Below are 27812 nucleotides of genomic sequence, written 5' to 3' on the forward strand. Positions count from 1 at the left end.
GCCCCCCCCCCCCCCCCCCCCCCCGCTGCCACCTCCGTCTGAGGCCTCTCCTGCCCGCCCCCCACGCAGAAGAAAATCATGATCATCATCTGCTGTGTGATCCTGGGCATCGTCATCGCCTCCACAGTCGGGGGCATCTTCGCCTAGAAGCCACCCAAACTGCCACTCCACTCCGGGTGGGCCACTCCGAGGAGGCCCTGGCTGCTACCGCCTGGCTGGGCTGCCCTCCCCACCCCCGTCTCTTGCTCAGAGCACCCTCCCTCCCAGCCCTTATGCTCCCTTCTCTGCCATGGGTCCTCCGTCCCCGCCCCGTGTCGTGTGCATGATCTGTGAGTGTGCGTCTGTACGGAAGAGGCGAGGGAGGCAGCCAGCGGGGCGTGGCACAGTGTGCACAGTGAGGGGCAGACCCAGGCAGGGCCGCTGGGGTGACACAGGCCACCCTTCCCTGCCTTTAGTGACTCAGTGGCTCCAAGGGTCCACTCTTCCCTGAGGACCCAACCTTGCCTCCAACTCACCTACTCTGTCCTTTGGCCTCTCCAGCTGTCCCCACAAGCAGAGCCCCGAGGGGTGGGGACCAGCTGGCCACATGGTGCTGCTTTTCAGGTTAGGGGAGAGGTGGCCCTGACGGATAGCCCAGCTCCGAGCCTCAATTGTTGATCACTGCCAGGGAGGCTCAGGCTGCCGTGGCTCCAGGCTCCCTCCCCTGCCGAGGGGCAAAGTCCATCGGGTCAGGGGTCTCCGCTTCCCTTCCCACATTCCTCCAGCCCCAGGAGCAACCCCTTGGGCTGGGCCTGACCCAAGGTGTCCCTCTGGAAGCCACCCCAGCAGCTAGGAAGACAGAGCAGGCTGCAGTCAGGCCCTCGAGCCAGTGTTGCATGTTTGGGATGGTGGCCCCTGCTGTCTTGCGCTCTGGGAAGTCAGATGTCGTTTCAGGCCTGCAGTATCATCCTGCCCTTGCCGTCCCCCATCAATGTACCACGTGGGTGTCAGGTGTCCCAGATGCAGTATTCAGCAGCCAGCCGGGGAGGGCTACCTCCTCCTCCTCACCACCTTGGGGCTTCTCATGGGAAATGTGTCCCCACCGCAGGACCCCCTCCCTGTGGACAGGCAGGGAGATGCATGCGAGTGCATGCAGCAGGGATGGGACTGTGCGTGCCCCACCCTCCCTCGGCTTTACTCCTGCCCAGTGACTGTGACCACTGTCCGTGCTGCCTTCAACAGCGATTCCCCAGAACCCCTTCACCAAAGGTCTTGGTACAACCAGCTGCCCATTTTGTGAAATTTTTATGTAGAATAAACATTTGTATCTGTACCAGGCCTCTGTTCTAGGTTTTTTCCCCAGATCTTCTGGGGGGAAACCCTAGGAGGGTTTTCGCTATTGCCCAAGCTGGCCTCCCACAGAGCTGGGACCACAGGTTGCACCTGGCCTGGCTGCTCTGGACTTCTTGCCATCTGCAGTGTCACAGTCTTAAAACTTGAGGATGCATGGATGTGGCTCTTAAGAGGAAGGCCTCAGAGGCAAAGGGTCCCAACTCAGCCTCAACCCCACCTAGGGCTTTCAACTTCCTCAGACCTGTCTCTGGCCATGCAATGGAGACAGCCAGGCCTTAGTCCATGAGAACAGGCCGAGACCATGCTCAAGGCCTGGAATCTGACACCTGCAGAAGACCCCAATTCAAGGTTTAGATCCTCATACCCCAAGCCTCACCCCTCTCCCTGACAACCCAGCCCCTCTGGCCCCTGCACCCACTCCCAAATGCCTTAAGCCACCGAAGCCCTGATCCAGTTCTGTACCGCAACACCCAGGATCTTGCCCCTCTTCCCACATGGCCCGAAAGGCTCAAGCAACCAGTAGACCTCTTCTCCCATCACAGCCTGCCGGATGGTCCCACACTACCCCAGAGCAGGACCAGCCCTTTCCAACCACTAGCAAGGGGACAGGAGATCAGCCCAAGACGTCCATGCGCTAGACTAGCTGGCAGTTGACTGTGCAGCTCAGTGCCACAGGTGAGGCTGGGGCCGCTGGACTGGCAAGGCCTTCACAGTAAGGGAAACCAGACTGGCCGGCAGGCACCACTAACATTTCATCTGGGCCCTCTTCCCCACTTTGCTTAGTGTGAGATGATGTAGTCATATAAGCCCCAAATTAAAGGACTCTGTGTTCCTTGCAAATTTGAAGAATGTTTTCATGCATCGAAGTTTTTTAAACTTAATAACTGCCTGGGGAGTCGTGCAGTAGCCCAACAGAGGAACCCAAGTTTGGTGAGAAGCGGAGCTGGGAGATGCCAGAGTTTCACAAAAGGAATTTTTACTTCTTGCTTTTAAACAAAGAGATACATATTTTTTTTTTTTGCCCCTAGAAACGAGGTCTCACTATGTTGCCCAGGCAGGTCTAAAACTCCTGGCCTCAAATGATCCTCCCGCCTCAGCCTCCCAAGGTGCTGGGATTACAGGCATGAGCCACCATGCCCAGCCCAGAGAACTTTTTTTACTGCAGGAAACATTTAGAACTTTTCTAAAATACTACTTTGTCAGCGGAACACTTCAGTATAGAAAACTACGGAGGCAAGTGCCTGTCCAGAACCGCGTGCTGACTTAGAAGCGCGGCTTGCGCTTGCGGCCGGTGTACCGGGTATCAGGTCTGACTTCCCTGTGCAGAAAAGGAACAGGACAGTCTCAGAAAAAAAGATCAAAGCAGCCCTGGACTCTTCAAATTCAAGGGAACTCTTAGTGGCAACAGGTCTCCACTCCCATCCCTACCCCACCATCCCACCCTGCCAGTTCCCAGTCTGGCACTCACCTGCCCTGGCGCCTGTGCCGCTCCTTCTTCTCCAGCACCCATGCCCGGCTCTTCCTCACCATTGCCCGCCTCAACAACCTGAATGGGACCCTGCGGTGGAGACAGAGCTATGAGCTAATTGATGACGCTGCCTGGCTGGCCCCCACGTGAATCCATGGCAAGCTTCCCTCTGAGTCTGGTGGCCTCGGATGCCCCTTCCCTCAAAGGTTCCACCTTCCCCACTCCAAGCCCCCACTCGACATCCACGGCAGTTAATGGGAAGGGAGGGCAGGCCGGGCCAGGCATGGAGAGCTAAAGGCCAGCGAGCAGCCTGTTCCCTCTTTGGGAAGCAGCTAAGCAGCAGTAAGCAAGCCACTTTCTACCCATGCAGTGATGCATCACCACCTGGACTTCAAGTGCACAGGCCACAGTTCACGGCAGGAGCTCAGGGTCCACAGTTTGGGGGCAGAAAACCAGGACGGAAAGGAGGGGCTGAAAAGGCAGGACTAAGTGATGTTGAGGGAAGAAGGAAAAAGGACTGGAGTAACCCCAAAGACCCCTGCGACCATCAGGAGAAACCAGAGACAGGGTGAACCAAAGAGCTGCCAGTTGGATGCCTGAACCTGATGGGCCAGCACAAAGCAGGAGCAGATGCAGAGCAGGGCTGGAGAGACAGGAGGACTCACCTCAAGATTCTAGAAGGAGTACAAAGTGGGGGCAGAATGGCAAACGGGGCAAGAGGTGAGCCATGGGAGAAGCAGCAAGAGAGAAAGTCATCAAGGGAGATAAAGGGAGGAGGTAAAGACAGAGTGCCCCGAAGCACAGGTTCCCAAGGGAGAAGTGGGCGCCCATTCCTCCAGGGGCACATGAGAGGCATGAGAGTGTGGAGGCCAGGGGGAAGGGAGGAACAGGCCAAAAAAATACAGCCTGGAGACTGATCAGGTAAAGGCTTAAAACACTTACTTTTATTCACCTATGTATTTATAACAAGTGTCCTGAATGTGGTCAGACTGAGGTGACAGTAAGAGGAGCCCCTCCCCTGCCCTCTACCTCATCTGAGGAACTCAATGAGCCCACAGAACCAGGATGGCAAGGTACATGCTGGGCACGGTGAGTCCCGGCCAACAGGCTCTGCACCCTCAACACACTGCTAAGAAGGGTGGCACTATCGCTGCTTTCCAGATAGCTGAGGAATGGAGGCTCAGGTCATTCAACTTACCCACGTTTACTTTTAGGACATACCGTCTGAAGACACCAGTGTGAGGACAAGAGGGATCCTAAGGTGCATGGAGGAGCTGAGACAATGTGTACTTCCCCTGTGAGGGAGGAGATGGGGGTGGCTCCCTGGGAGCGCGAGGCGGGCACCTGAGAGAAGGGGCATTCCGGAAGGACCCCCAGCTCCCCATGGGGAATGGGCTAGGGAAGCTAAGAAAAATGACCAAAGGTCCAAGGGGTCACACAGCATAAGCCTATGGTGGATGCGAGGAACGCGTGACTGTGCCCAGTTGTGGGCCTTCCAAAGGCATGCATTTGGGGCCCATTCTTCCTCTTAAATGTCTTAAAAGTCTGAAGACCTTTCCCTCATGTCAACCAGAACTCAGAAATAACCTCCCTCTTCACTACCTTATAATCAGTTATTCATTCAGAAAAATACTGAGCACTTTTTACTAACAAGACACTATTATTAATGTCAGGGAGATAATACCAGTCCCCACCAAGTTTTCATTCTAGCTGGATATACAAATAATAACCAAGTAAACTGGTATGTGTGACTTAGAGCAGTGAAGGGTGTTAAGGAAAATAAACCTGAGTGGGGAATGGAACTGAAATGAAGACACTGAAAGAGCGATGACAAGATACAATTTACATTTTAGAAAAAAGAAAAAGACCAGTCTTGCTGCTATGCAGAAAATAATCTGAAAGAGGCAAAGACTGCAAAGGCAGGGAGACAAGGTGGACAGCTGTTCAGCAATCCAGGCCAGGGGCAGTGCTGGCGCAGACCGGGAAGCAGGGAGGGTCAGCACGAGATACACGTTGAGGGAAGGACAACAGGGCCCGATGACAGGCTGACGGGATGTGAGATGTAGGGAAAGACACGAACCATCAAGAATGGTATGGCCAGGCACGGTAGTTCACACCAGTCATCCTAGAACTTTGTGAGGCTGAGATGGAGGGATCGCTTGAGGCAAGGAGTTCAAGACCAGCCTGAACAACATAGCAAGACCCTACCTCTACCAAAAACTTAAAAAATTAACCAGGCATAGAGGTATGCACCTGTAGTCTCAGCTACCTGGGAGGCTGAAGCAGGAGATCGTTTGAGCCCAGGGGTTTGAGGCTGCAGTGAGCTAAGATTGCACCACTGCACTCTAGCCTGGGTGACAAAGTGACACCCTGCCTCAAAAAAGAAAAAAAAGAGAGAACGTTTAGGGGATGAAAACCAAGAGCTGTTCTCACTTAAATTATTGCTGCCAGGTGTGTACAAAGGAAAAAAAAAAAGGTAGAAAACCAACAGCCGCTTCATTTGAGATGCCTGTGGAAAGGCAGGTATGGACACTGAGGAGGCACTGGGAAACCCCAGGTGGCCAAGACTGGACACACATACACATTTGGGAGTTAGGAACTTCTGGTTGGCATTTACAGCACCACAAATAGAGAAGGGATCCAATCCGGGCTGGGCCCAGGACTCCAGGCGGCGGCAGCAGCAGACTGACGAGGACCAGCCAGCTAGGATGAGGAAACAAGGCCAGTGGGTAAAAGCCAAGAGAAGGAAGTGTCAAGGAGGGGTGGATGCACTGCTGTTTCAGACCCTATCAAGCAGGCATGTTAAGGTAAGGACATAAAAAACAAACAAACAAACAAACAAAAAAAAAACCAGAAGTGACCAGACTTGGCTTGAGGGAAATTGGTTGGTGGCCTTAACAAGAACAATCTGTGAGGAGACAGAACTGTCTGTCTGAGAAGTGGGCTGAAAGAATGGCAGGAAGGAAAAAGGCAAGTCCGAGTTCTGCTATGAAGGGAAGCAGAGGAGCTGTTATGGGGTTAATTAAGGGAAGAACTTTTCTACAATGGGAGAAATTGTGCAGCATGTCTGTGTGCTGACAGGAATGACCAGGAAGAGTAAAGCTGAGGATGCAGGAGGGAAGGGAGAGCCGTGGCAGCCAAGGGAGGGGGCCCAGATGCAGATGCAAGGTAGCATAAGGAAGGAAGGAGACTGCCAGGCCTGGCAAAAGGAAGGGGCAAGCTCACAAAGATGGTCCAGGCTGCATGGCTGCCCAGAGACATCCAGGACCCCAAACCCCTAGCCCCAAACAGGTACAGTCCAAATGGGGCCTGCCATTTCTACCGCCACCCTGGTGTCCCTGGCTGCATGTGACCAGAGAGGCTTGGGTGAGAGCAGAGAGAAGATCCACATCTAACAAACACAGCAGCACCCCCTGCAGCTGAGGCAGGGTTCAATAGTTGCTTTATTACCTCTCATTGGTGAACATGGACTCCATGGGCTCATCTTTACCCTGCTTTTCACTCAGCCCCTGCAGGAACCAAAGTGCACTTAGGTCACCCCTGGAGAGTTCTCAAACCCATCTGCCCCACTCCAGAAGTCCAGCCACCCAGGCCTGAGCCCTTCCAACAGGCACGAGGTCCAGTCTCACAAGACTTTCTGGGCCTTTCTGGGACCTGAAGAGCAGAGGTCTCTGCCTCCAGATTCCAGAAGATGTGAGCATTCCAGGCCTCTGGGGCTGGGCCCAGCAGGCTCTGCAGGCTAAGCCCCGCTGCCTGGAAGTCCAAAGACAGAGGCCTGCAAACCCAGTGTCCCTCACCTGTGGGATAAATGTCGAAGGCCCAGAAAACAAGCAGAGGTAGAACCTGCAATGAAGAAGTGCAAAGTGAGGGCTGCGCAGAGAAAGCCCCACAGGGAGACAAGTCCTTGCCCCCTACTCCTGCCTGCCAGGACGCCGGTGACCACCGCCCAGCACTGCCCTGGTCCAGTGAGTGACCTGAGAGGGTTATGCCACTACCCTCCCTCCCACAGCCCAGGCAGCACACTGGATCCCAACGCTCACTTCTTTGCTTTGGCACTATTGGGGTAGTCTACCACCATGCCACCGGAGAAGCCTGCCCTTATGGCCTGGGTTGTGATCAGCTCCAACTGAGGAAAGAAAGGCATTGGGTCAGGCAGGGGAGGAGGGAGGAGCAGACAGCTTCACCTCCCTCCCCTCCTTCAGAAGCCAGTCTGCTCCAGGACAAATCCTGCTTGGGAGAGCTTAAGGTTGCCATAAGCCATGCAGAGAAAGTGCAGGCTGAAACCCACATGGTATACCCCTCCCTCGGGAGAGTCACCAAACAAAGCAACTCCCTCATTTTCACTTCCAGCCCAGGGACCCAGCCCCCGACTCAAGTTCAGGAAGGAGATGGCCAACAACTGGAAGCCAGTCTCATTCACATTATTAGTCAGGAACGGCTCTTCACTCATCTTTCAACATCTACATCCTACTACACCATTCCTTAATTAGGTATCACACAGCAGACGGTGCCCTCTCACCCCTCCTAAATGCCCTTCACTTATTTTGTTATGGAAATCAGTCATATCACCTTATCTGTAATACATGTCATCTGCCAGGAGAAGACAAGCATCCCACCCCACCTCCACAGGTACCAACCCCTTAGGATATCTGGTCACCAAATGTGCCATCAGGGGCCACAGTAGGGTTAGGGTGCATGCTCCCTCCTTTTCCCACCAACCTGCGTAAGTTGCTTTGTCACTTCCCCAGGACAGCTCACCTGTTGAGTCCCCCCCACTCCCCTGCACACCCAGTAGCTGAGGGACTCACCTGCTCTGAGTTCTCAGGGTACAGCTGCAGGACAGCTCGGGATCCCCGGACCTGAAAGAAACAGAAGCATCACTGTCTTACAAATGACCACATGAGCTTAGGGGCCTGAACACCCTTCCCTTCCTTCGTTCACTGAGTATTTCCAGAGTTTCTGTTACGTGTGGGGCACTGTTAGGGCTGGGGATACAGTCACGAACAAGCGATCACCCTGAACTTCGGAGCTCAGTTTTAATAGGGTAGACAACTCATTCAGAGTAGGAAATTTTTTCTGTTTCTCAAAAAAAGGAATTGGACAAAGTGACAGAGTTTCCTTTCAGTTCAGTTTACTTTTGGTTCCAAAAAGGCCTGTTTCAGATGGACACTTGAGCAGAAACTCAAGTGAGGAGCTGGCTATTTAAACGTTATGTAGGGAAGAGCCCTCCAGCAGGGAGAAGAAGAAACACAGAGGCCCTTGGTGTGCAGGGAGGAGAACTCACATGCCGCACAAGACCAGCGGCCAGCCATCGGCAGGAAGAATCCACCCCAGGAAAGCTAGGGGTGGGCTGGACCACGCTAAGGAGGCCAAACCACTCAGATCCTTCAAAACAGAATCATTTTTAAACTGGGGACAGTGGCAAACACCTATAATCCCATTACTTCGGAAGGCTGATGCAGGAGGACTGCTTGAAGCCAGGAGTTTAATACCAGCCTGGGCAACATAGCTAGACCCCATCTCTAAAAAAGTAAAAAATTAGCCTGGCATGGTGGCATGTGCCTGTAGTCCAAGCTATTTGAGAGGCTGAGGCATGAGGATCACTTGAACCCAGGAGTTCCAGCCTGCAGTGAGCTACAATCACACCACTGCACTCCATCCCAGTCAACAGAGCAAGTCTGTCTCAAAAATAAAAGAACTCATTTTTTGAACTTAAAATCTCAGACTATCTGCCAATCCTAGTAAACAACTGAAATTAACATCATTAGTTAAAAGGCAAGATAAAGCTAAAAGACTCTCTCTATGGTAAATAGCTATCCTGTTCCCCATCTGAGGAAAAGTGTCAGCACTAGGAGGCGGGAGACATGAGGAGTCAGAAGGATGTGGTGCTTTGGAAGGTACCCCTCCGGATGGCCTGGACAATATCATCTCTGTCCTCACTCTGCTCAGTCCATGCCCCCAACCAACTTCTGACTAAAAGTCAGCGTAACAGACATAAGAATTACGATCAAAAGAAGTAGGCCCTATTGTAAGTTAACAAATTGGCCTCCGATTTTGACATCAGTGACTTCTGGGTTTGATCAGAGTATATCAGTCCACTGAGCTTGGACTTCCATTTGGGCTGAGGATCTGGACAGAAGCAACCACAGTAAGGCCCTGCCACCACATGCGGTCCCATACAAATAGCTTACCCATCATGGGACACCTCAACTTCCTCACTCTACCTGCAGAACTAGGGAGGGACAGACAGCCAACCCAGATGGGGAGAACATCTCATACTCACAAGAACAGAAAAAAGAGAAGCAAAAAAGCAGTACAGGCGCTTGGCAGGGTTTTCAGACTTCTTGTTAGCATTACAGAGCCACTGCACAGCAGAAATGCTAAAAAGGAAGGGACCTAGTCAAGCAAGGACCAATCCACATTGCTCCCCGCCAACCCATCCCGCTTCAAGCCTCTTGACATCATCCGTCCTGGATCTCCAAGAGAAACACTCCTCCCACACAGCTTCCCTTCTTAGAAAGGGCAGGTCCAGGCCAGGTCCAGTGGCTCACACCCTGTAACCCCAGCACTTTCTGAGGTCAAGACAGAATTGCCTGAGGCCAGTTCAAGACCACCCTGGGCAACACAGCAAGACCCCGTCTCTACTTAAAAGTATTTTTTAAATTTAAAAATTTTAAGACAAAGAAAAAAAGTGCAGGTTCACTGCAAATCATGACTCTGTAACACTGGAAAAATAGGACATACAGAAGGACAGCATTTATGTCCCTCGGTCAGTCCCAAGAAACCTTTTCTCAACCTTGTTTCCATCTGCATCTCAAGTTGAAAATTCTCTGTGTCAAGGCTGTCTGCACACATGCTCCTTGTTCCCTTCCGCCAATCCAAGGAAACAGGCTTTAGACTACTTACATACACACAGATCGACATTCTAAGATCTGTTACCGAAGTGCTATGCTGACCCTGATTACGGAGAAAGGACTCTGGAGCACTGAAGAGATTAGGCAAGCCCAGCTGCTCTCCACCACAGTTCTTTCTTGGCAAATAAAATAAAATGGTTGGCTGTTTGGGCCTCAAGGTTGCTAATGGGGCCCACAAAATGGCTGCCAGAGGCTCAAAGACCACCTCCCCTCCCCCACAAGACATACAAAGCCTACAGGGAATGTGTACCAGTGGTGCCCTGAACCTGGCAATGCAAAATAACCACAATAGTAGACAAGTTTTATTTTTGAGATGGAGTCTTGCCCTGTCGCCCAGGCTGGAAGTGTGGGGCGTGGTCTTGGCTCACTGAAACCTTCACTACCTGGGTTCGAGCAATTCTCCTGTCTCAGCCTCCTGAGTAGCTAGCTGGGACTACAGGTATCCATCACCAAGCCTGGCTTTTAGTAGACAGGATTTCACCGTGTTGACCAGACTATCAAGTTTTAGAGTACAAAAAGAATGCAGTCTTCGGCCTTGCTCTGACCTTGTAAATCTGAAAATCCCATGGGATGTTTATCTGTAAATATCCTGCATGACTCTGCTGCACAGCCAGGCTTGGGAGGCACTGGGCTGCGGGACTAAAAGTAGGAAGCGGCTGGGACAGCTCATGCCTGTAATCCCAGCATTTTAGGAGGCCCAAGCAGGTAGCTCACCTGAACAACATGGCAAAAACCCATCTCTACAACAAATACAAAAAAAAATAGCTAGGTATGAGCAGTAGTAGTCCCAGATACTCAGGAGGCTGAGGTGGGCAGATCACCTGAACCCAGGAGGTAGAGGCTTCAGTGTGAGCCATAATCACAGACAGTGCACTACAGCCTAAGTGACAGAGGGAGACCCTGTCTCTAAATAAATATATAAAAGCAGGAGGTGAATACCCTCACCTGATGCAACCATCGAATGTGCCTGGCTTGAAAGGGATGCCCTGGCCCATGTCCCCCAGAAGCAGGTCTCCCTCTACCTCTCGGTCCACGGCCTCATCTACATCAGAAAAAAGGCAGTCAGGGAGAGACAATACCCATGGCTTCTCTACACCCATCAGGGTAATCCCCCCTGGTGCCGGACAGGACACACTTACCCAGCATGGCAGGGCTGATATCAAGGCCCACCCAATAGTGCCCTTCATCTGAGAGGTAGCCTCCACTCAGCCCAGTGCCACAGCTGGAAGACACAATTGAGACTCAGGGTCAGTCTGCAAAGACTGACTTCACCACCTTAGACAATCTGAACCAGGCCCCAGAGTCTCACCCAATATCCAGCAGGTAACAGGGCTTATTCCGCGGCAGATAGAGAAGCTCCAGTGCTCGCCCAGCCATCCGGGTCTGGATGTCAATCATCCGGGAGCTGGGAAGGCAGAAACACAAGTGCACATGGTAAAGGAGTTCGGGGTGAATACCTCCCCCAGGCCAAAAAAAAAAGAAAAAAAAAAACGGCAAGTTAAAAAAAAAAAGGATCAATCATTCTGAGGTACCCTTTTCTGATTCCTTCTAAGTTCGGATCAACAAATTCAACTATTTAAAAGTGACCCCAAAATTCCACGTAATTCAGGACCATGTTATTTTATGATAAATTCTCACTGTACCAGCTGCCAAGCTGATGTGTAAAAGCAGATCACTTAGTTAATAAACAAAGACTGGGTATCTGCAACTCTATTAGGCTCTGCTGCTCTAGCACTTGCTGAAAACATTTTCTGCAAGAATTATTCTCCACAGTTTCTCATCTAGAAGAATCAACAATCCACAGAAACCTACAGCAGCACTGCCCATGAGAATAGAATGAAAGCCACATATGGCTTTCCAATAGCCAGTCAAAAACAAATGTAAAGAAACAGGTAAAATAAACTGGAGTCATACTGTTCACCCCATATATTTAATAACCTATTTTCTTTAGCCCATTACGCTCCAAACATCACTTCAACATATAATTGACAAAGTCATCAGTAAGGACAGCGCCTGGTGGCTCACACCTGTAATCCCAGTACTTTGGGAGTCCTAGGCAGCTGGACCGGTGAGCAGCTTACCGGATCCCTGGGCAACATAGCCAAATCCCTCTACAAAAAAATCCCCCAAGCTAGCCGAGACCGTGGTGGCGCGCCTGTAGTTCCAACTACTCAGGAGGTGAGGTTGCAGCACTGCAGCACTCCAGCCTGGGCGAAAGAATCAGACCCCTGTCTCACACACAAAGAACTATCAAGATGACCTCAGCCGTTGTGGTGACCAGTGCCTCTAGTTCCGGCTGCTCGGGAGGTTGGCCTGAGGCTGCAGTCGGCATGGATCACGCCATGGCACTCCAGCCTGGCTGCCACAGAGACCCTGTCCCTAAAAAAAGAAAAGTTAGCCAACAGCTATTTATTTATTGAAGCAGGGTCTCACTCCGTTGCCCAAGCTGGAGTGCAATGGCGCGATCTGGGCTCACCACAACCTCCGCCTCCGCGCTCAAGTGATTCCGCTGCCTGAGCCTCCGGAGTAGTTGGGACTATAGGCGCCTGCCACCACGCCCGGCTAATTTTTGTATTTTTTGTAGAGACGGGGTTTCACCCCGTGTTGGCCTGATTGGTCTCGGAATTTCTGACCTCAGATGATCTGTCTGCCTCTGCCTCTCAAAGTGCTGGGATTACAGGGGCGTGAGCCACTGCGCCTGACCATTTACTGAAATAGAGCTAGTCTCTAAGTAATAAGAGCACGTAAAAACCACAATTTTTTTTTTTTTTTTTTTGAGATGGAGGCTCGCTCTGTTGCCCAGGCTGAAGTGCAGTGGCTAGATCTCAGCTCAGTGCAACCTCCCCTCCCGGGTTCAAGCAATTCTCCTGCCTCAGCCCCCGGAGTACCTGGGATTACAGACGCCCGCCATCACGCCCGGCTAGTTTTTGTATTTTTAGTAGAGACAGGGTTTCGTCATGTTGGCCATGCTGGTCTCGAACTCCTTACCTCGTAATCCACCCACCTTGGCCTCTCAAAGTGCTAGGATTACAGGTGTGAACCACCAAACCTGCCCCCAAACCCTTCCTTTTTGTTGTTTTTTTAAGAGACGAGGTACAGTGGCTCACGCCTGCAATCCCAACAGCTAGGGAGACTGAAGCCAGAGACAATCGCTTCAGCCTTGGGGTTGAACTGCCTTGGGCAACACAGGAAGACCCTGTCACTACAAAAAATAAAAATCATTGGGTGGATCATGAGGTCAGAAGATTTGAGACCATCCTGGCTAACACGGAGAAACCCAGTCCCTACTAAAAATACAAAAAATTAGCCAGGTGTGGTGGCATGCACCTTTAGTCCCGGCTACTAGGGAGGCTGAGGCAGGAGAATCACTTGAACCCGGGAGACAGAGGTTGCAGCGAGCTGATATCAACTGCACTCCAACTTGGGCAAATGAGAGACCCCGTTTCAATTAAAAATATATAAAAAAGAGACCGGGTGCTGTGGCTCACGCCTATAATCCCAGCACTTTCGGAGGCCGAGGCGGGTGGATTCACCTGAGGTCGGGAGTTTAAGACCAGCCTGACCAACATGGAGAAATCCCATCTCTACTAAAAATACGAAAGTAGCCGGGCATGATGGCGTGTGCCTGTAATCCCAGCTACTCAGGAGGCTGAGGCAGGAGAATCGCTTGAACCCGGGAGGTGGAGGTTGCGGTAAGCCGAGATCCCGCCATTGCACTCCAGCTTGGGCAACGATAGCGAAACTCCGTCTCAAAAAATAGTAAGCAGCCAGGAGTGGTGGTGGGCGCCTGTGGTCCCAGCTACGGGGGAGGCCGAGAGGGGCCACCACGCCCGACTTAATTTATTTTTTGGAGGAGAGGGGGTGGGGGGGGGGTGGGTCGTGCTGCGTTGCCCAGCCTGGTCTCAAACCCGAGCTGAAGCAATCCTCCCGCCTCAGCCTCCCAAAGCCCTAGGACTGCTGGGATTACAAACGTGAGCCATCCCACCTGACCTCAACTCTGTAGCTATACAAACTACCCTCTAGGAAATTCAGACAGTACCACACCAACGGCTGTGGTGGAGATTTACTGACAAACAAGGCGCCCGGATCAGCATCCTACGGACATTACTTCCTTCCCCCCACGACGACTGACCCCTCGCCAGTACCCACCGCCCGGCGCCTCTTTCACCACATGCTTAGGACAAGCTTGCACACTCGACTTTGAAAACCACCCACGGAAAGCAGGCGCGATCACCTCTACCTCAACACTGACGTACCGAGGCCCAGACAGGTCGGTAATTTAAAGGTGATTTACCAGAGACCGAAATGGCACCCACCCGGGTCCTTCCCTCCCCGCACCCCCAAATTCTACGGGCTTTCCGAGCAACGCCCGCAACAAGGCAACTTGCCGCTTCCAGACCCCCGAACGCCGCGCAGTACTCGGGCTCCCCTCACTTGCAAACGTATTTCCGGGCTTCTTTCTTGTCATAAAACTGGGAAAAAGAGATAAAGAAATGACAGGTGGAAGAGGAATTCAGACGCCGCGGCCGTAGAAATGGGGTGACCGGTGCCCGCCGACCCCGGAATTTACCAGCTCCGGGGGTCCGCCGTGCTCCGGACGTTGGCCACTAGACGCCATCCTCACTCCTCAGCTGCACGCCTGCGACTGGCGTTTCCCGGAGCGCGGCTTTTATGTCATCAGCCGGCGCCCGCCTAATAATACGCATGCTCCACCCCTCCCCCGCCCTCCTCTTTCCGTGATTGGCTACAGAACGACCAACCGGTGCCTCCCATTGGCCAGTTTCTCTTGCACGGCCTGCGGAATCAATTCAAGATGGCAGCCAAGTGCGGGTTGTGGTTTCCACGACTGTTAACAAGGAGGTTGCTGCAGGCCCGTGGCTTTCTACAACGTTCTGCACCCGGCCTGAGCATAGGAGCGAGGACTTACACCCGGCGTGACTCTTCGTACTCGCGCACAGCGCTCTATGAACTGCTTGGCATCCCCTCCACAGCCACGCAGGCCCAAATCAAGGCGGCTTACTACCGTCAGTGCTTTCTCTACCACCCGGACCGCAACTCCGGGAACGCCGAGGCTGCCGAGCGCTTCACTCGCATCTCCGAGGCCTACGTGGTGCTGGGCAGTGCCACACTCCGTCGCAAGTATGATCGCGGCCTGCTCAGCGACGAGGACCTGCGCGGACCCGGCGTCCGGCCCTCCAGGACGCCCGCAGCCGACTCCGGCTCGCCGCGTCCCCCGCCGCCCACCTCTCGGACCCACGACGGTTCTTGGACCGCCTCTGACGCCAACCGCACGAAGTTCAACTTTGACGCCTTCTACCAGGCCCATTACGGGGAACAGCTAGAGCGGGAACGGCGCCTGAGGGCCCGGCGGGAGGCTCTTCGCAAACGACGGGAATATCTGGCCCTGAACAGCAGTCCCTGGGAGGAGATCCGAGATACGGGTGTCGTTTTCTTCCTCTTCGGAATCTTCATCATCATTATCATTATCATCATTGGCTTTTATATTTTTTAGTGGGAGAAAGGAAGGAAGGAGAGCGTCCCCAGCCAGCCCCCAGAAAACGGCCTTTTTTCCTGCCCCTGAACTCTTGGCCATTGATAGCCTACCTCAGCTGGGATCCGAAGGAACTATGCTCCCCATCCCCTCCCGGACCCACCCAACATAGCCGATGACCTGCACATCCCTTTCCTATGGTCCAGAAAAGGAGGCCTTTAGATGCGTAAGAAAGAGACCCCACGCTAAAGAGTCCCGAGAGCTCACGAGTGAAGGGTTCCTGGAGTCTCTAGGGTGCTTCTTCCAGAAGTTGCCTTCCTGCTTCCAGATGTGGTTAACTTCTGTAACACTCGCTGTAGCTTTATTGTAAAGCCCCGAGCAAGATTTATCTGCTCCTGCCCCGCGTGTGTACGGTGCGGCTCCTCTGTAACCTTGAAATGTGCAATGTGACCATTTGTTGGCTGCCAAAAGGTTGTACCAAACCTTGTCTTTCTGTGAGTTCTCCAAGCGGCAGGTGAGACCTGGTCCAGGGTAAGAATGGGGTCTGTGAACAGCCTGCCATTCCTCCCTCTAAAGTCAGCCCCCTGGGGCACTCCCCTTTCTGTTGATAGCATGTGGGAGTGAGAAAACAAGGTCCCTGAGCATAAGGAATGAGTGTTCGTGGGCCGTATTAATGTGTGACCTTGGAGAAGTTACTCTGTGAGCATGACAGCAGAGGAGAAAATCATTTGACCTTGTTTCGCTTTTGTTTTTCAGACGGGGTCTCGCTCTGTTGCCCAGGATGGAGTGCAGTGGTGCAATCTCGGCTCACTGCAACCTCTGCCTCCTGGGTTCAAGCTATTCTCCTGCCTCAGCCTCCTGAGTAGCTGGGATTACAGGTGCCTGCCACCATATCCAGCTAGTTTTTGGATTTTTAGTAGAGAGGGGATTTCACCATGTTGGCCAGGATGGTCTTCAACTCCTGACCTCAGGCGATCTGCCCACTTCGGCCTCCCAAAGTGCTGGGATTGCAGGCGTGAGCCACCTTCTCTAGCCTATTATCCATAGTTCTAATCTGTGGGGATTACAGCATGACGCTAGCAGGGCCATGTTCATCCTTGGGACAGCGTGGCTGTCACCTGGCCCTCCTTTTACCAGCCAACCCCATTGCACACTGTGCAGCCCATCCCCTCCCAGAAATGGAGTGCCAAACTCAGTGCTTGAGTCTCCGGCTCCTGTTTAACTTGCAGTGCTTATCACAGGCCCGATGTGAATCTTTGAAAGAAGGCTGCCTGAGGCTGGGGTAAACTTTGGGACTTTGGGAGTAGACAGGACTACGGAGGGATGGGGGACTTGCTGTTCAAGGTGGCGACTTGGTTCTTTATGCAGAGCTGACTAAAGGCGTGGTTTCTTTCCCCCCTGTTTCATGTTAAGTAGTTGCTCATCATTTGGTCAGAGCTGCTGCTTAGCTCTCTTAACTGTGAGTCACTGGACATTGGCAGTGAGTTGGCTGTGAGATTGTAGGTGCTCGAGTGTTTACGTACAGGACTGAGTGTAAATCTGTAAAAGGAGAAAATCCTCACAAGAGGTCTACGAGATGGATGAGGGCCCAAGTCTAGGGTCTAAACAAAGCCAGGAGTGGTTTGGTGTATTACTGAGGGCAATAATTGCGTGCAATCCCTGTACTCAATGTGTGGTGTAAAATCCTTATGTAAAATGGGATAAACCCACAGCTGGTCCTGCTTAGCCTCTTGAAAACCATTCCATCATTGTGCCAATCTATCCTGAAAAAGAAAAAAAAAAAAATATATATATATATATATATATATATATTTTTTTTTTTTAATTGTCTCTTGCCTTGGAGAGTGGGGGTATACTCCTAGTCAGGGCTTTGCAGTGACTATATGATTCAGTAATGAAGATCTGGGGCCTGGCACAGTGGCTCACGCCTGTAATCTAAACACTTTGGGAGGCCGAGGCAGATGAATCGCTTGACCTCAGGAGTAGGGAGACCAGCCTGGGCAACACGGCAAAACCCCATCTCTACAAAAATTAGCCAGGTGTGGCAAATGCCAGGTGTGGTAGTTAGTCCCAGCTACTCAGGAGGCTAAGGTGGGAAGATGGCTTGTGCAGTGAGCTGCAATCCCGCTGCTGCATTCCAGCCTGGGCAACAACAACAAAAAAAAGATCTGAGCCCAGTCTGGTTCAGACCTGTTTGGTTCAGTCAGCCTGGACTTGGGGGGAGGGGATGTGTACTTTTTAAAAGAACATTTAATGTTACTATGTTTCATATTTGGAAAACAGGACAGAGTCTTTTCTGGAAAAACAAACTGCACCCAGTGAACTGTAGCAAAATGTTCTGAAGTGGGGCAAGGGTGTTTTGTTTGAAAAGAGGACGGGTGTGGTCGGGCGTGGGTGGTCGGGCGTGGTGGCTCACGCCTGGAATCCCAGCACTTCAGGCTCAGGAGGGTAGATCACCTGAGGTCAGGAGTTCAAGACTAGCCTGGCCAACATGGTGAAACCTCATCTCTATTAAAAGTATAAAAATTAGACAGTCGTGGTGGCGTGTGCCTGTAATCCCAGCTACTTGGGAGGCTGAGGCAGGGGAACTGTTTGAACCCAGGAGGTGGAGGTTCCAGTGAACTGAAATCGCACCATTGCACTCCAGCCTGGGCAACAGAGCAAGACTCTGTCTCAAAAAAAAAAACAACCAAAAACAAAGAGAGGTGTTCTTTTGGCGTGGGTTTGTAAAGCACTAGTGGTCTACTAGCATAGGCTCCTTGAGATAGAAGTTTGTTTTCTCATTGAAGATCCCAGCCAAGAACATTCCCTGCAGGTCCCAGAATCTGGAGTAGATAGAAAGTTCCAGAAGGTTTCAGACTGGCGGTGCGTCCAGACTGAAATAAACTTATGGGGCATTCCATGGAACCGTAAGCAAAGTATTCTGTAAGGTTTACTAATCATCATCCAACCCTCAGCCTCTCCCATGGCCTAGAACAAGGCCCACTCCATTCATAATAAGTCCATTCTTGGGTGCCTCAGGGTTTTGTAGACCAGAGCTAACCTCTCCCTGCTGGCCCTGAAACTGAGCCTGTGCTCTTCATGGAAAGGGAAATGTGTGGAAGGCTTTTTGAAGGACCCCCAACAGGTTTCCATGGAAACATTGCTCTCCCACTCACTCAGATTGGCTTGAGTCTTTCCTTTCTCTGCTGCTTCCCAGCAAGTGGAGGCCGAACTCGGCCATGACCTTAGCCCCTGCCTTCTAGGGGCTATTCCTCAATTCCTGGTTGTAGAGGATGGCTCAGACGTGCCCAGCATTAGTCCTTTTTCTTTGTTTTTGACAAACTAAAACAAAACTCCCTAGAAGTTTGGACCTAGGAAGGGAGAGCAGGGTAAAGGGGCCCAGGCTGTGCTCAGCAGGGTGGGGAGGCGGGTACACGTGTAGCACGAGGCTGAGTAAGCAGCAGGCATGGGTCCTGAATGGGAGAGAGGCCACAAGACGGGAGCCAAAGGCACACACGTCTAGGCAATTGTATTGTCTTTGAGCTTGACTGAGACTTTATTTCTCCTGAGCCAAACTGCTTTTCCTCCTCTGTTGCCCTTTATTATTTAGAGATGGAGTCTTGCTCTGTTGCCAGGCTGGAGTGCAGTGGCCCTATCTCAACTCACTGCAACCTCCGCCTCCTGGGTTCAAATGATTCTCCTGCCTCAGCCTCCCAGGTAGTTGGGACCACAGGCATGCGCCACTACACCAAGCTAATTTTTGTATTTTTAGTAGATATGGGGGTTTCACCATGTTGGCCAGGATGGTCTCGATCTCTTGACCTCGTGATCTGCCCTCCTTGGCCTCCCAAAGTGCTGGGATTACAGGCATGAGCCACCGTGCCCAGCCATGTTGCCCTTTATTTATTGCTGGATGAGATGACCCTTTACAGATCCCAGAGTTGAAGGATAGGGTTCCTCCCACTTCCTTCTGAGGTTCCGGCATTTCATTCATTGGATGCACCTCTGTATGAGCCAAGTTGATTAGGAATAGCTTAGCTTAGGCCTCAGAGCTGTCCTACTGGGTCACAAGTGACTTAGAGTGGCCACCAACACTCCCTTTTTCGGAAATGGGAGAGGTCTGTGTTTCAAACCATTGGGCTTTCTGGAAGGCCACCAGACTCCATGCAAACAGGCCAAGAGAGGAGTGGCTGGTAAGTGGTGGTGCTGTCAGTCCACACCCTGGAATTCAGTGCACTAGAAAAGTTGGCCCTGTCCTGAATTTTCCTCCTCTCAGTTCCTCAGCACTGTGATGAAGTCACACACTGCCACCTGCCCATGGGCAAGATGATGAGGGAAAGCCAGGCATGGTGGCGCGTACCTGTAGTCCCAGCTAATTGGGAGGCTGAGGCAGGAGGATCGCTTGAACCTGGGAGGTGGAGGTTGCAGTGAGCTGAGATTGTGCCACTGCACTCTAGCTTGGGCAACAGAGTGAGACTTCATCTCAAAAGAAAAAAAAAAAAAAACTCCTCTCTACAAAAAAATACAGAAATTAGCCAGGCATTGTGGCACACACCTGCAGTCCCAGCTACTTGAGAAGCTGAGGTGGGAGGGTGGCTTGAGGCCAGGAGGTTGAGATTGCAAGTAAGCTATGATCACATCACTGCACTCCAGGACAGAGCAAGACCCTGTCTCAAAAAAAAAAAAAAAATTTGTCCATGTAGATGAGACATTGCTCCACAGTTTGCTACTCTTCCTCCAACAGAGGTGAAGTGTAAAAGACCTTTTGTCCACTGGCACCATTTTTCCCACAGCAGAAAAACATTTCTGTACCCCATATCCAACAAGAGAGAAAGCAAAAAAGTAAAAAGGGACCATGTAATTTCAGAAAAATAGGGACAGGAGGTACTTCTTGCTGGAAAGGGACTGCTTGGCACCTGTGTCACCTTCCTGGCCCCTGGAGGCATTTGAGTTTGCAAAGTTCTACATCGTCTGTTGCTGCAAGAGCCTGCACTTTATATAGGGAGGTTGAGTGAAATCTTATTTTCACGTGGGACAAGGAGAATCTCTCGAGAGATCTACGGCAATGATAAGCTCTTAGACACGACCAGAGGCCTTTTGGTACAGTAACCCCAGTTCCTTCACTCCATCTTTTGTCTAAAAATCCTTGTATACACTGGGATAAACCGCAGCAAGTCCAACTGGGTCTCCTAGAAACCATTCGATTCTCTAGCTTTGGAGGTCAGGGGCAAGATCTTAGCCATAGCTTTGCAGGAACTACAGGATTCAGTGGGGAAGCTTTGAGCCCACACTGGTTGGAGCCTGCTTAGCTCAGTGAGCCTTGATTGGTTAAGAGAAAGAAAAAGCACATTTAATGTTACTATGTTTCATATTTGGAAACCAAGAGGGGGAAGGTTAGAAAATGTGCAGAAGCTAGTGATTCGCAAATGAGGAGGTATACATAACAGACTTTCTCAAGGAACAAGGATCTCTGTTTTTGTCAAAAAGGGATGGGAGTTTAATTTGGAGATTTCTCTTTGTTTTGTAAAAGCAAGGTGGTATCTAATAGGTAGGACCTTTCTCATGAGCCCCCAGATGCAGATCCTCAAGTTTGTTCTCTCTCACAGAAGATCATAGTCAGGAACATTCCTGGGGGCCCCTGAATCTGGAAGCAGCAAGTTCCAGAAGGTTTTAGGCAAAAGGAAGGGCCTAGAGTACAGCACCTTCCAGAACATTCCAGAACCTTGCAGAACAGCCTGTGTACGTTCAAGCAAAAGGGGTGAATGATTTTTTTTAAACTGTTCAACTTTAAGCCTTACTGTGGCCCACCCAGAACTGGGCCCACTCCACTCTGGGGGTATCCATCCTCACCTGCCTCTGGTCATTTTCAGGCTGGAGCTCAACACAGAGGGGTCTCACTCCCTGCCCCTCAAAAGCAGAATCAGCTCTGTGCAAGACGAGGTGTGTGGGAGGCCTTCTGAGGGACCCCATCTGGTTCCCATGGTAACACTTCTTCCCAGTCCCTCTCTTGTCCAAGTCTCAACTTTCTCTGCTTCTTACACGCCCTGGGGAGGGGAGGCTGAACCTGGTAGCCGCTGCCTTCTATTTTTTTTTTTTTTAAGTTGGAGTCTTGCTCTTGTTGCCCAGGCTGGAGTGCCATGGTGCAATCTCAGCTCACCAAAACCTCTGCCTCCCGGGTTCAATCAATTCTCCTGCCTCAGCCTCCCAAGTAGCTGGGATGACAGGCCGCCCACCACCATGCCCAGCTAATTTTTGTATTTTTAGTAGAGACAGGGTTTCACCATGTTGGCCAGACTAGTCTCGAACTCCTGACCTCGTGATCTGCCAGCCTCAGCCTCCCAAAGTGCTGGGATTACAGGTGTGAGCCACCGCGCCCGGCCAATTGCTGCCTTCTAAAGGCTGCTTCCCAATTCATGATAGTGGGAAAAGGCTCAGATCTGCCCAATCTTTGCCCCCTTTTCCCTTCTGGTTGCACATTCTACTCCATGTCCATCATGGAGGAAAGCCAAAAAAAAAAAAAAAATGCAGGGGGACCATGCATTTTCAGAAGAAAATAAAATGGAAGCAAGAGTACTTTTTCCCGGGAATGGACCGCTTTGCACTCTGGAAGCTTGGACCAGGAACCGGAGCCAGGGCAGGAGGGGCCAAGCCTGCCGCAGACCATGCTGAGAAAGAGTCAGAGGAGAGGCCTTCCAAAGCTGCTCCTTCTTCTGTCAAATCAGCAGGAACTCAGCGGTTCTGGTGTCCCTCGGCCTCCAGCAGCTGAAGTACCAGCAGAGAGGAGAGTGGAACCAAGACCAAGGTGGGATGGAGGTTCTGAAGTGGGCACTCTCAGCGCTCGGACTGTGCCCGTACTAGGCCTGAAGGCTCTAAGGCTCCCACAGCGCCGTCCCACTGGCTAGTCTACAGACCTAGAAAGCCCATCAAGCAGTCGCTGCCCCCACATCATCAGGCATGGGGTCCATCCATCTCACAGAGCACCTCTAACTTTTTTTTTTTTGAGACAGTTTTGCTTTTGTCACCCGGGCTGGAGAACAGTGGTACCATCTCCGCTCACTGCGACCTCCGCCCTCCCCAGGTTCAAGCGATTCTCCTGCCTCAGCCTCCTGAGTAGCTGGGATTACAAGTGCCTACCACCACACCCAGCTAATTTTTGTATTTTTAGTAGAGATGGGGGTTTCACCATGTTGGCCAAGCTGGTCTTGAACTATTGACCTCAGGTAGATCCACCGACCTCAGCCTCCCAAAGTGCTGGGATTACAGGCGTGAGCCACCGCGCCTGGCCTCATCCCTAACTTAAGGGCCTCAAATGGAGCCTAGATCTGTCTCCCTGTGGTTTCCACCCACTGGTCTTGACTCTGACCTCTGACTCTCGGTGACCCAGCCCTTTAGAGATTCAAAGTCTCAACATCACACACAAACACACATTTCAAACAGACCCCTCAACTGTTCCTCACTGAAACCGTTCCTCTTTCTCATCCTTATTTCTCCAAAGGTGCCATTTGGTGCAGGGGTTGGGTTATCCCTCTTCCAGTATAAAACTTAAGTGAAAAGTAAACCCAACGCCTCTGTCTTTCCAGATAGTTATGTCCTTACTAACATGGACCAAGACCAAATTAGCTTTGTAGGTTTCCACAAAACTCTGACTGTCCCATTTGGTTTGCAAGAATTTCCATGCCTCCCTGCCAAATGTCATGTCACTGGACTTGACCTGAGCTGACCCAGGGCATATCCCATCTCCTTGTCCCACACTCATCGGCCAAGCTGGCACCTAGTGTTCCCCGGCTAAGGACAGATTCTATCAGTCCTGTGGGACACCCTCCATCGCTCCGCGGAGACTGTCATTTGGCAGGGCAGAAAAGGACCAGGTACCATCCTGATTGGGCTTACGATCGACCCAGGAAAAGAAGGTGTGTACAGGTGAGGCAATTGGAGAACCAAGATGGAGCAGTGTGCGCTTCTGACCAGAAGTGCTGGGAAGTTAAGATTTAGGAAAGGCTCTCATGGGTTGGTAATCAGAGAAGGCTTCACGGAAGAGGCGGCAGCGGTGCTGGACCCGGACAGCTGGGCTTTGCATGGGCAGAAAGGAGGGGAGAGCATCTCAAAAGTAGGAAGTGGAAGCGCAGGAGCTGAGCCGTGGAGGCTGCAACAGCAGAGAGCAGTCCGGCAGCATGTCATCCTCATCATCACATTTATTGACGGCCCCTAAGAGGCGGGGCTGGGGACAGAACGTACAAAGACAAGGACCTGCCCTCAAAAAGCTTCCATTCTAAGGAGACAGGGACAGAAAAATACAGAATGGTCTTTCCTGGGGATGGCCCACTCTCACCTGCGCAAGTCAGAAGCCCCTGGTCTACCTTGGCCCCAGGGTCTGGAGCATGTTCTGCCACGTAGCAGCCCCAGGGCCACCGTGTCCCTGGCCCCACAGCCAAGGCCTGACCACCTGGCTCCTAGGCCGTGGGCCTCAGAATTTGGAGGAAAGGTAGGCTCAGGACATGATGTAAAACACTCCTGGCAGCCTTGGCTTGGCGTTGTGTGAGCCCAGTGGAGTGGTGGGGTGCGACGGTCCCCTTGGCAGGGCCCCTGGGGGGCGCAGGCATCTTCCCAGGCCCCCATAGGTGAGTCAAGTTCTTTTATGGGGCTGGTCCACCACCCTGGAGGCCCCGGGCCAGGGAAACAAAAAAGGCAGGGTGTCTTCAGCGCCAGAGGCATAACCCCCTGCCCACCCCCACCCAGCCCCCTCTAGGGCCTCATCCAGGCGACCCTCCTCCCCAGCTCAGCCTCCAGGGCCAGGGCCTGCCTGAGGCCGGGGGGAGGGGCCTGCCCCTCCCCCCACCCAGGCAGTGGGGGAGGAGGAGGAGCCACGCATCAAGTTTGTCTAGGACCCCCCACTGGGGGCCACACCCTGGATCCTACCGGTGGGGGGGCTCTGGCTGCGAGGGCCGAGGGCTCAGCAGAGGGGCCGGGCCGAGGGGGCACCCGGGGGAGCCCTTCAGTGGGGGCACTGGGCGGGAGTCCAAGGGGGGCAGGCTCCGGGGCACTGCTGGTGGCCCCCGGGCAGCCCCAGTGGGCAGGACAGCTGCAGCCGGGAAGGATTTGGGGGGATCGGCAGCCGAGGTGGGGGCCGGCTGGGCAGAGCGCTCCCGACGCCGCAGCAGCTCTTGCAGCTTCTCCGCCTGTGTCCGCCTCAGGTGGGCCAGGGCACGGCCACGCTGGAAGGCAGGCAGGAAGGCCTCCAGGCTTTGTTCCCCCAGCAGCAGCTGCTCCATCTGCTCCTGGGCCAGGAGGGAAGGGAGGGCTTGGGAGGGGCACGATCACAGACTGGGAGCTGGTCCTCACTCCCGCCCCCCACCCTGAGACCCTCCCCATGGTGATCACCCCTCAGCTGGGGGACAGGGCACCTGTGTTCCAGCCTGGGCCTGCCTCTGACTACTTGCTGAGTGAACTGCAGACAGATATCCTTTTTTTTGAGATAAGAGTCTCACTGTCGCCCAGGCTGGAGTGCAGTGGCACGATCTCAGCTCATTGCAACCTCCGCCTCCCAAGTTTAAGCAATTCTCCTGCCTCAGCCTCCCAAGTAGCTGAGATAACAGGCATGCACCACCACCCTCAGCTAATTTTTTTTTTTAAATTTTTAGTAAAGATGGGGTTTCCCCCTGTTGGTCAGGCTGGTCTTGAACTCCTGACCTTCTGGGTCAGGAACTCGTGGCCTTCTGGGGCCCACCACCTTCAGCTCACTGAGCACTGCCCTCCCAACCCAGCACAAAGTCTGCCCCTGCTCCTCTACAGCCACAGATCCACGCTGCCCTGGCACAGTCACAGGGGACCCCAAAAAGTCACAGGTAGGAAAGTGAGCCCTGCTGGCTGTCCAGTGCTGGTGGACAGCAATGCTAGCCTCTCCTATGGGCCAGGCATTCAGGGTGGACTTCCTGGAGGAGGTACTCCCTAGCCTTCGGTATAAGAAATGAGCCCGGGAGTGGTGTAGGATGAGTCTCCCTCCTGGTCCCCAGCCCCAGCCACCCCTCCCCTCACCTCTGCCTCCTGCTCTGCCTCTTCTAGCTCAGCCTGCAGCCAGCCCAGCGCGCAGTGGGGACTCCAGCGATGCATGCTCTCTTCTGAGGACCACAGAGGGACAGGGTGACAGAGAGGCCAGGGCCCCAGGTTTGCACGCTCCCACCAACCCCGTGTGATTCTACATTCCCCTTCCCCCTGACCTAGAACCTTAGTTTCCTCATCTGTATGGTGCCCATGTGACCGCTTTGTGGATCCCACCCCTACCAAGTTTCTGCCCCTTGTCCTATTGCAAAAGACAGTGGAGGCTTTGTACCCCAGAGCAACTCAAAGGGACCCCTGGGTATTGGGTCCCCTTTCTCCCACCCAACCCTCCTCACTCCCTCTTGCTTCCTCAGCTCTATTGCCCAGGAGGCCAGGAGCAGGTCCACCCAGGTCCCATTCATCGGAGCCTGGCACTTTCCAAGGCCAACCCGCCAGAGGGCCCACTGCCCCCACCAGCCCCAGGCGGCTCTCCCAGACATGCCCTCACCCAGCCGCTGCAGCTTGTCAGCGCAATTCTCGGCCACCTCGCGAAGTTCCTGGTATTTGATGGCCAGGGCAGCCCGGCCCATCTCCAGGCGGGGCCGCAGGGCCAGGTTCTCCTTGGCCAGCGCATAGTTGGAGGCCAGGCAGGCCTCACGCTCCAGCTGCAGGCCCTGGAACTGCGGGCAGAGAGGAGCTAAGAGGCTCACTCAGGGGCTCTGCCCCGTCCACCCTACTGCCATGCTGGGCAACCGTGCCTTCCGGCCTGGCCAGAGGCACCTGTCAGGCCCCAGCTTCCACCGTGGCGAACCCAACAGGTGAAGGGACGGCGACAGGCCGGGACCAGACACCCAGAGCAACTCAGGGGGACCCTGAGCTCCCTCTCTGGCCTCAGTTTCCTCTTTTCCAAATCGAGTTAAAAACATCCACTTACCGGGTTGTTGCGAGACTTAAGTGAGGAAAACTATAAAGGCCTCTACAAATGTTAGTTAATTTTTAATTTTTCAATTAATATGTCTGCTCAGGTCCCGGAGGAGTGCCCCTCCCTCCTCTGCCCCATTTTCCACGCATGGACAGCTTCCCTCTCACTCCAGGCCTTTGTCTGTTTCCTCCTCAGGTGTTTGCACTGAAAACACTCCCACCCCCTGCTCATCCTCTCCAGAGGGATGTCCGCACCCTGTCCCCTCACAGCACCCCCACGGGTCACCCTCTCTCCCTTCCCACCCCCTCCTCTGCCCTCCAGTGGAATCCTCACACCCCAAGGAATACACACCCCCTTTTCCTCCCTGCTCCGGCTTACGGCAGCCCCTGGCCCTGGAGAAGGCTTCTTCCTTGTCTCTAGCAGGGCCCAGCCTCCCCTCCCTGCCCCTGGAGAACGCACTCCCCTCCATCTGTCCCCTGTGGGATGCATAAGCCCCTCCTCGCCTGCCTGCTTTCAACACACACTTTCCCTTCCTGCCCCCACAGACACCCAGCCCGGGCCTATCTCCCGTGAAATATACAACTTTCTCTTACGGTGGCCTATGCAATACACACGGCAGCTCCCAGCACCCCTCCCCAACGCCAGGCACAAAGCCCCCTCTTGCGCCCTCAGAATGCGTGGACCCCAACAACGGCCCCTCCAGGTGTCAAACAGGCCCCTAGTTCTCCCCGTGGAAGGCGCCCCCTCTTTCTGGCCCTTACAGACGTGGGTGTGCGAGCCAGGGCCCCCCACAACACAGCCCCCCGGAACACACCTCCCCGGAGCATCCGCTGTAGGACACGCCTCGCGGCCATCCCGGGGGTGCACGGGCGCCTCCCCCCCGTCCCCAGCGCCTCACCCGCCCCAGGCCAGCTCCAAGCGCCCCCTCCCCCGGGGGTGGCTCCGCGGGGCCCACTCGTACGTGCCAGGCTCGGCGCCCACGGGCGGCCCCCGCGGCCCGGCCCGCGCGGCCCTTCGCTCGGGCGCCAGGTCCCGCAGGCCGCTGCCCGTCCCCCGCGCCCCCCGCCCGCGCCCCCCGCGCTACCTTCCTGCTGAGCCGCACGATCCGGTCCAGCTTGGGCTCATCCTGAAGCAGGTCCCGGAGCTGCCCGGTGCTGAGGATCCCAAAGCGCCCCGGGCTGCCGGGCTCCGGCCCCGCCCGCGCCGCCCGGGCCCGGTACATGCCGCCCGCCCGCGCCCCCAGCTCGGCTGCTGGCTCGGCCGGCTCGGCCCGCTCCGCCCCGGCTCCGCTCCGCTCCGCTCCGCTCCGGCTCCGGGATCCGCTCCGGCTCCGGCCGCACGCGCCGCTCCGCCGCCAGGGGGCGCCCCGCCCGCTCTTAAAGGAGCCGCCGCGCCGGGGCTGGGGGTGGGGCTGGGAGGGGGCGGGCCGCACCCTCTCCACCCCGGCCGCGCCGCGCCGCGCCGCGCCGCGCCTCGCGCACCCCGGGATCGCCCTGCAGCCCGGTCTTCCCGCCCCTCCCGGAATCTGAGCCGCCCCGCTCCGCGCCCCAGCACGGGGCCCTGGCTCACCACGCCCCCAGGCACGGACTCTCCCACCCCGGGCGGTTACAATTTGCAGGGCCCGTGCATATTTTCCCCTCGGATGGCAGCAACAATTTTCTGACTTTG

At 53.9% G+C, this 27812-nt stretch overlaps 4 protein-coding genes across 6 annotated transcripts in view; 2 read left to right on the plus strand and 2 right to left on the minus strand.

Annotated features, from left to right (window-relative positions):
• STX1A (syntaxin 1A) overlaps window positions 1-1315 on the plus strand; it is a 20366-nt gene extending 19051 nt beyond the window's left edge. Inside the window, exon 10 of the mRNA XM_032254962.1 lies at window positions 70-1315. Coding sequence (XP_032110853.1) covers window positions 70-147 — 78 coding nt within the window. The 3' untranslated portion in view covers window positions 148-1315. The remainder of the gene's footprint in view (window positions 1-69) is intronic.
• A 1038-nt stretch (window positions 1316-2353) lies between these two features.
• Window positions 2354-14396, minus strand: BUD23 (BUD23 rRNA methyltransferase and ribosome maturation factor). 2 transcript variants are annotated; one of them, XM_032254964.1, is made up of 12 exons: window positions 14285-14396; window positions 14149-14186; window positions 11024-11119; window positions 10854-10936; window positions 10660-10756; window positions 9084-9180; window positions 7609-7659; window positions 6841-6926; window positions 6598-6643; window positions 6251-6309; window positions 2801-2890; window positions 2354-2650 (listed from the first exon to the last, which is right to left on the minus strand). In XM_032254964.1, exons 1-12 carry the CDS (start codon window positions 14330-14332, stop codon window positions 2596-2598), a joined length of 846 nt encoding a protein of 281 aa, XP_032110855.1. In that variant the 5' UTR covers window positions 14333-14396; the 3' UTR covers window positions 2354-2595. The 2 variants fall into 2 exon arrangements, with proteins under 2 accessions (XP_032110855.1, XP_032110856.1); XM_032254965.1 differs by having other exon boundaries at window positions 2355-2650; window positions 14103-14186; window positions 14285-14389.
• A 28-nt stretch (window positions 14397-14424) lies between these two features.
• On the plus strand, window positions 14425-15676 carry DNAJC30 (DnaJ heat shock protein family (Hsp40) member C30). The gene has a single exon (XM_032254969.1). It carries the CDS (start codon window positions 14528-14530, stop codon window positions 15224-15226), a length of 699 nt encoding a protein of 232 aa, XP_032110860.1. The 5' UTR covers window positions 14425-14527; the 3' UTR covers window positions 15227-15676.
• A 7683-nt stretch (window positions 15677-23359) lies between these two features.
• Window positions 23360-27488, minus strand: VPS37D (VPS37D subunit of ESCRT-I). 2 transcript variants are annotated; one of them, XM_032254967.1, is made up of 4 exons: window positions 27229-27488; window positions 25731-25902; window positions 25220-25302; window positions 23360-24462 (listed from the first exon to the last, which is right to left on the minus strand). In XM_032254967.1, exons 1-4 carry the CDS (start codon window positions 27364-27366, stop codon window positions 24100-24102), a joined length of 756 nt encoding a protein of 251 aa, XP_032110858.1. In that variant the 5' UTR covers window positions 27367-27488; the 3' UTR covers window positions 23360-24099. The 2 variants fall into 2 exon arrangements, with proteins under 2 accessions (XP_032110858.1, XP_032110859.1); XM_032254968.1 differs by having other exon boundaries at window positions 23360-24456; window positions 27229-27392.
• Window positions 27489-27812: the final 324 nt, after the last annotated feature.

This window comes from Sapajus apella, unplaced genomic scaffold (genome assembly GCF_009761245.1).
Source record: "Sapajus apella isolate SASKATOON/1434 unplaced genomic scaffold, GSC_monkey_1.0 scaffold88, whole genome shotgun sequence".
Lineage (NCBI taxonomy): Eukaryota > Metazoa > Chordata > Mammalia > Primates > Cebidae > Sapajus > Sapajus apella.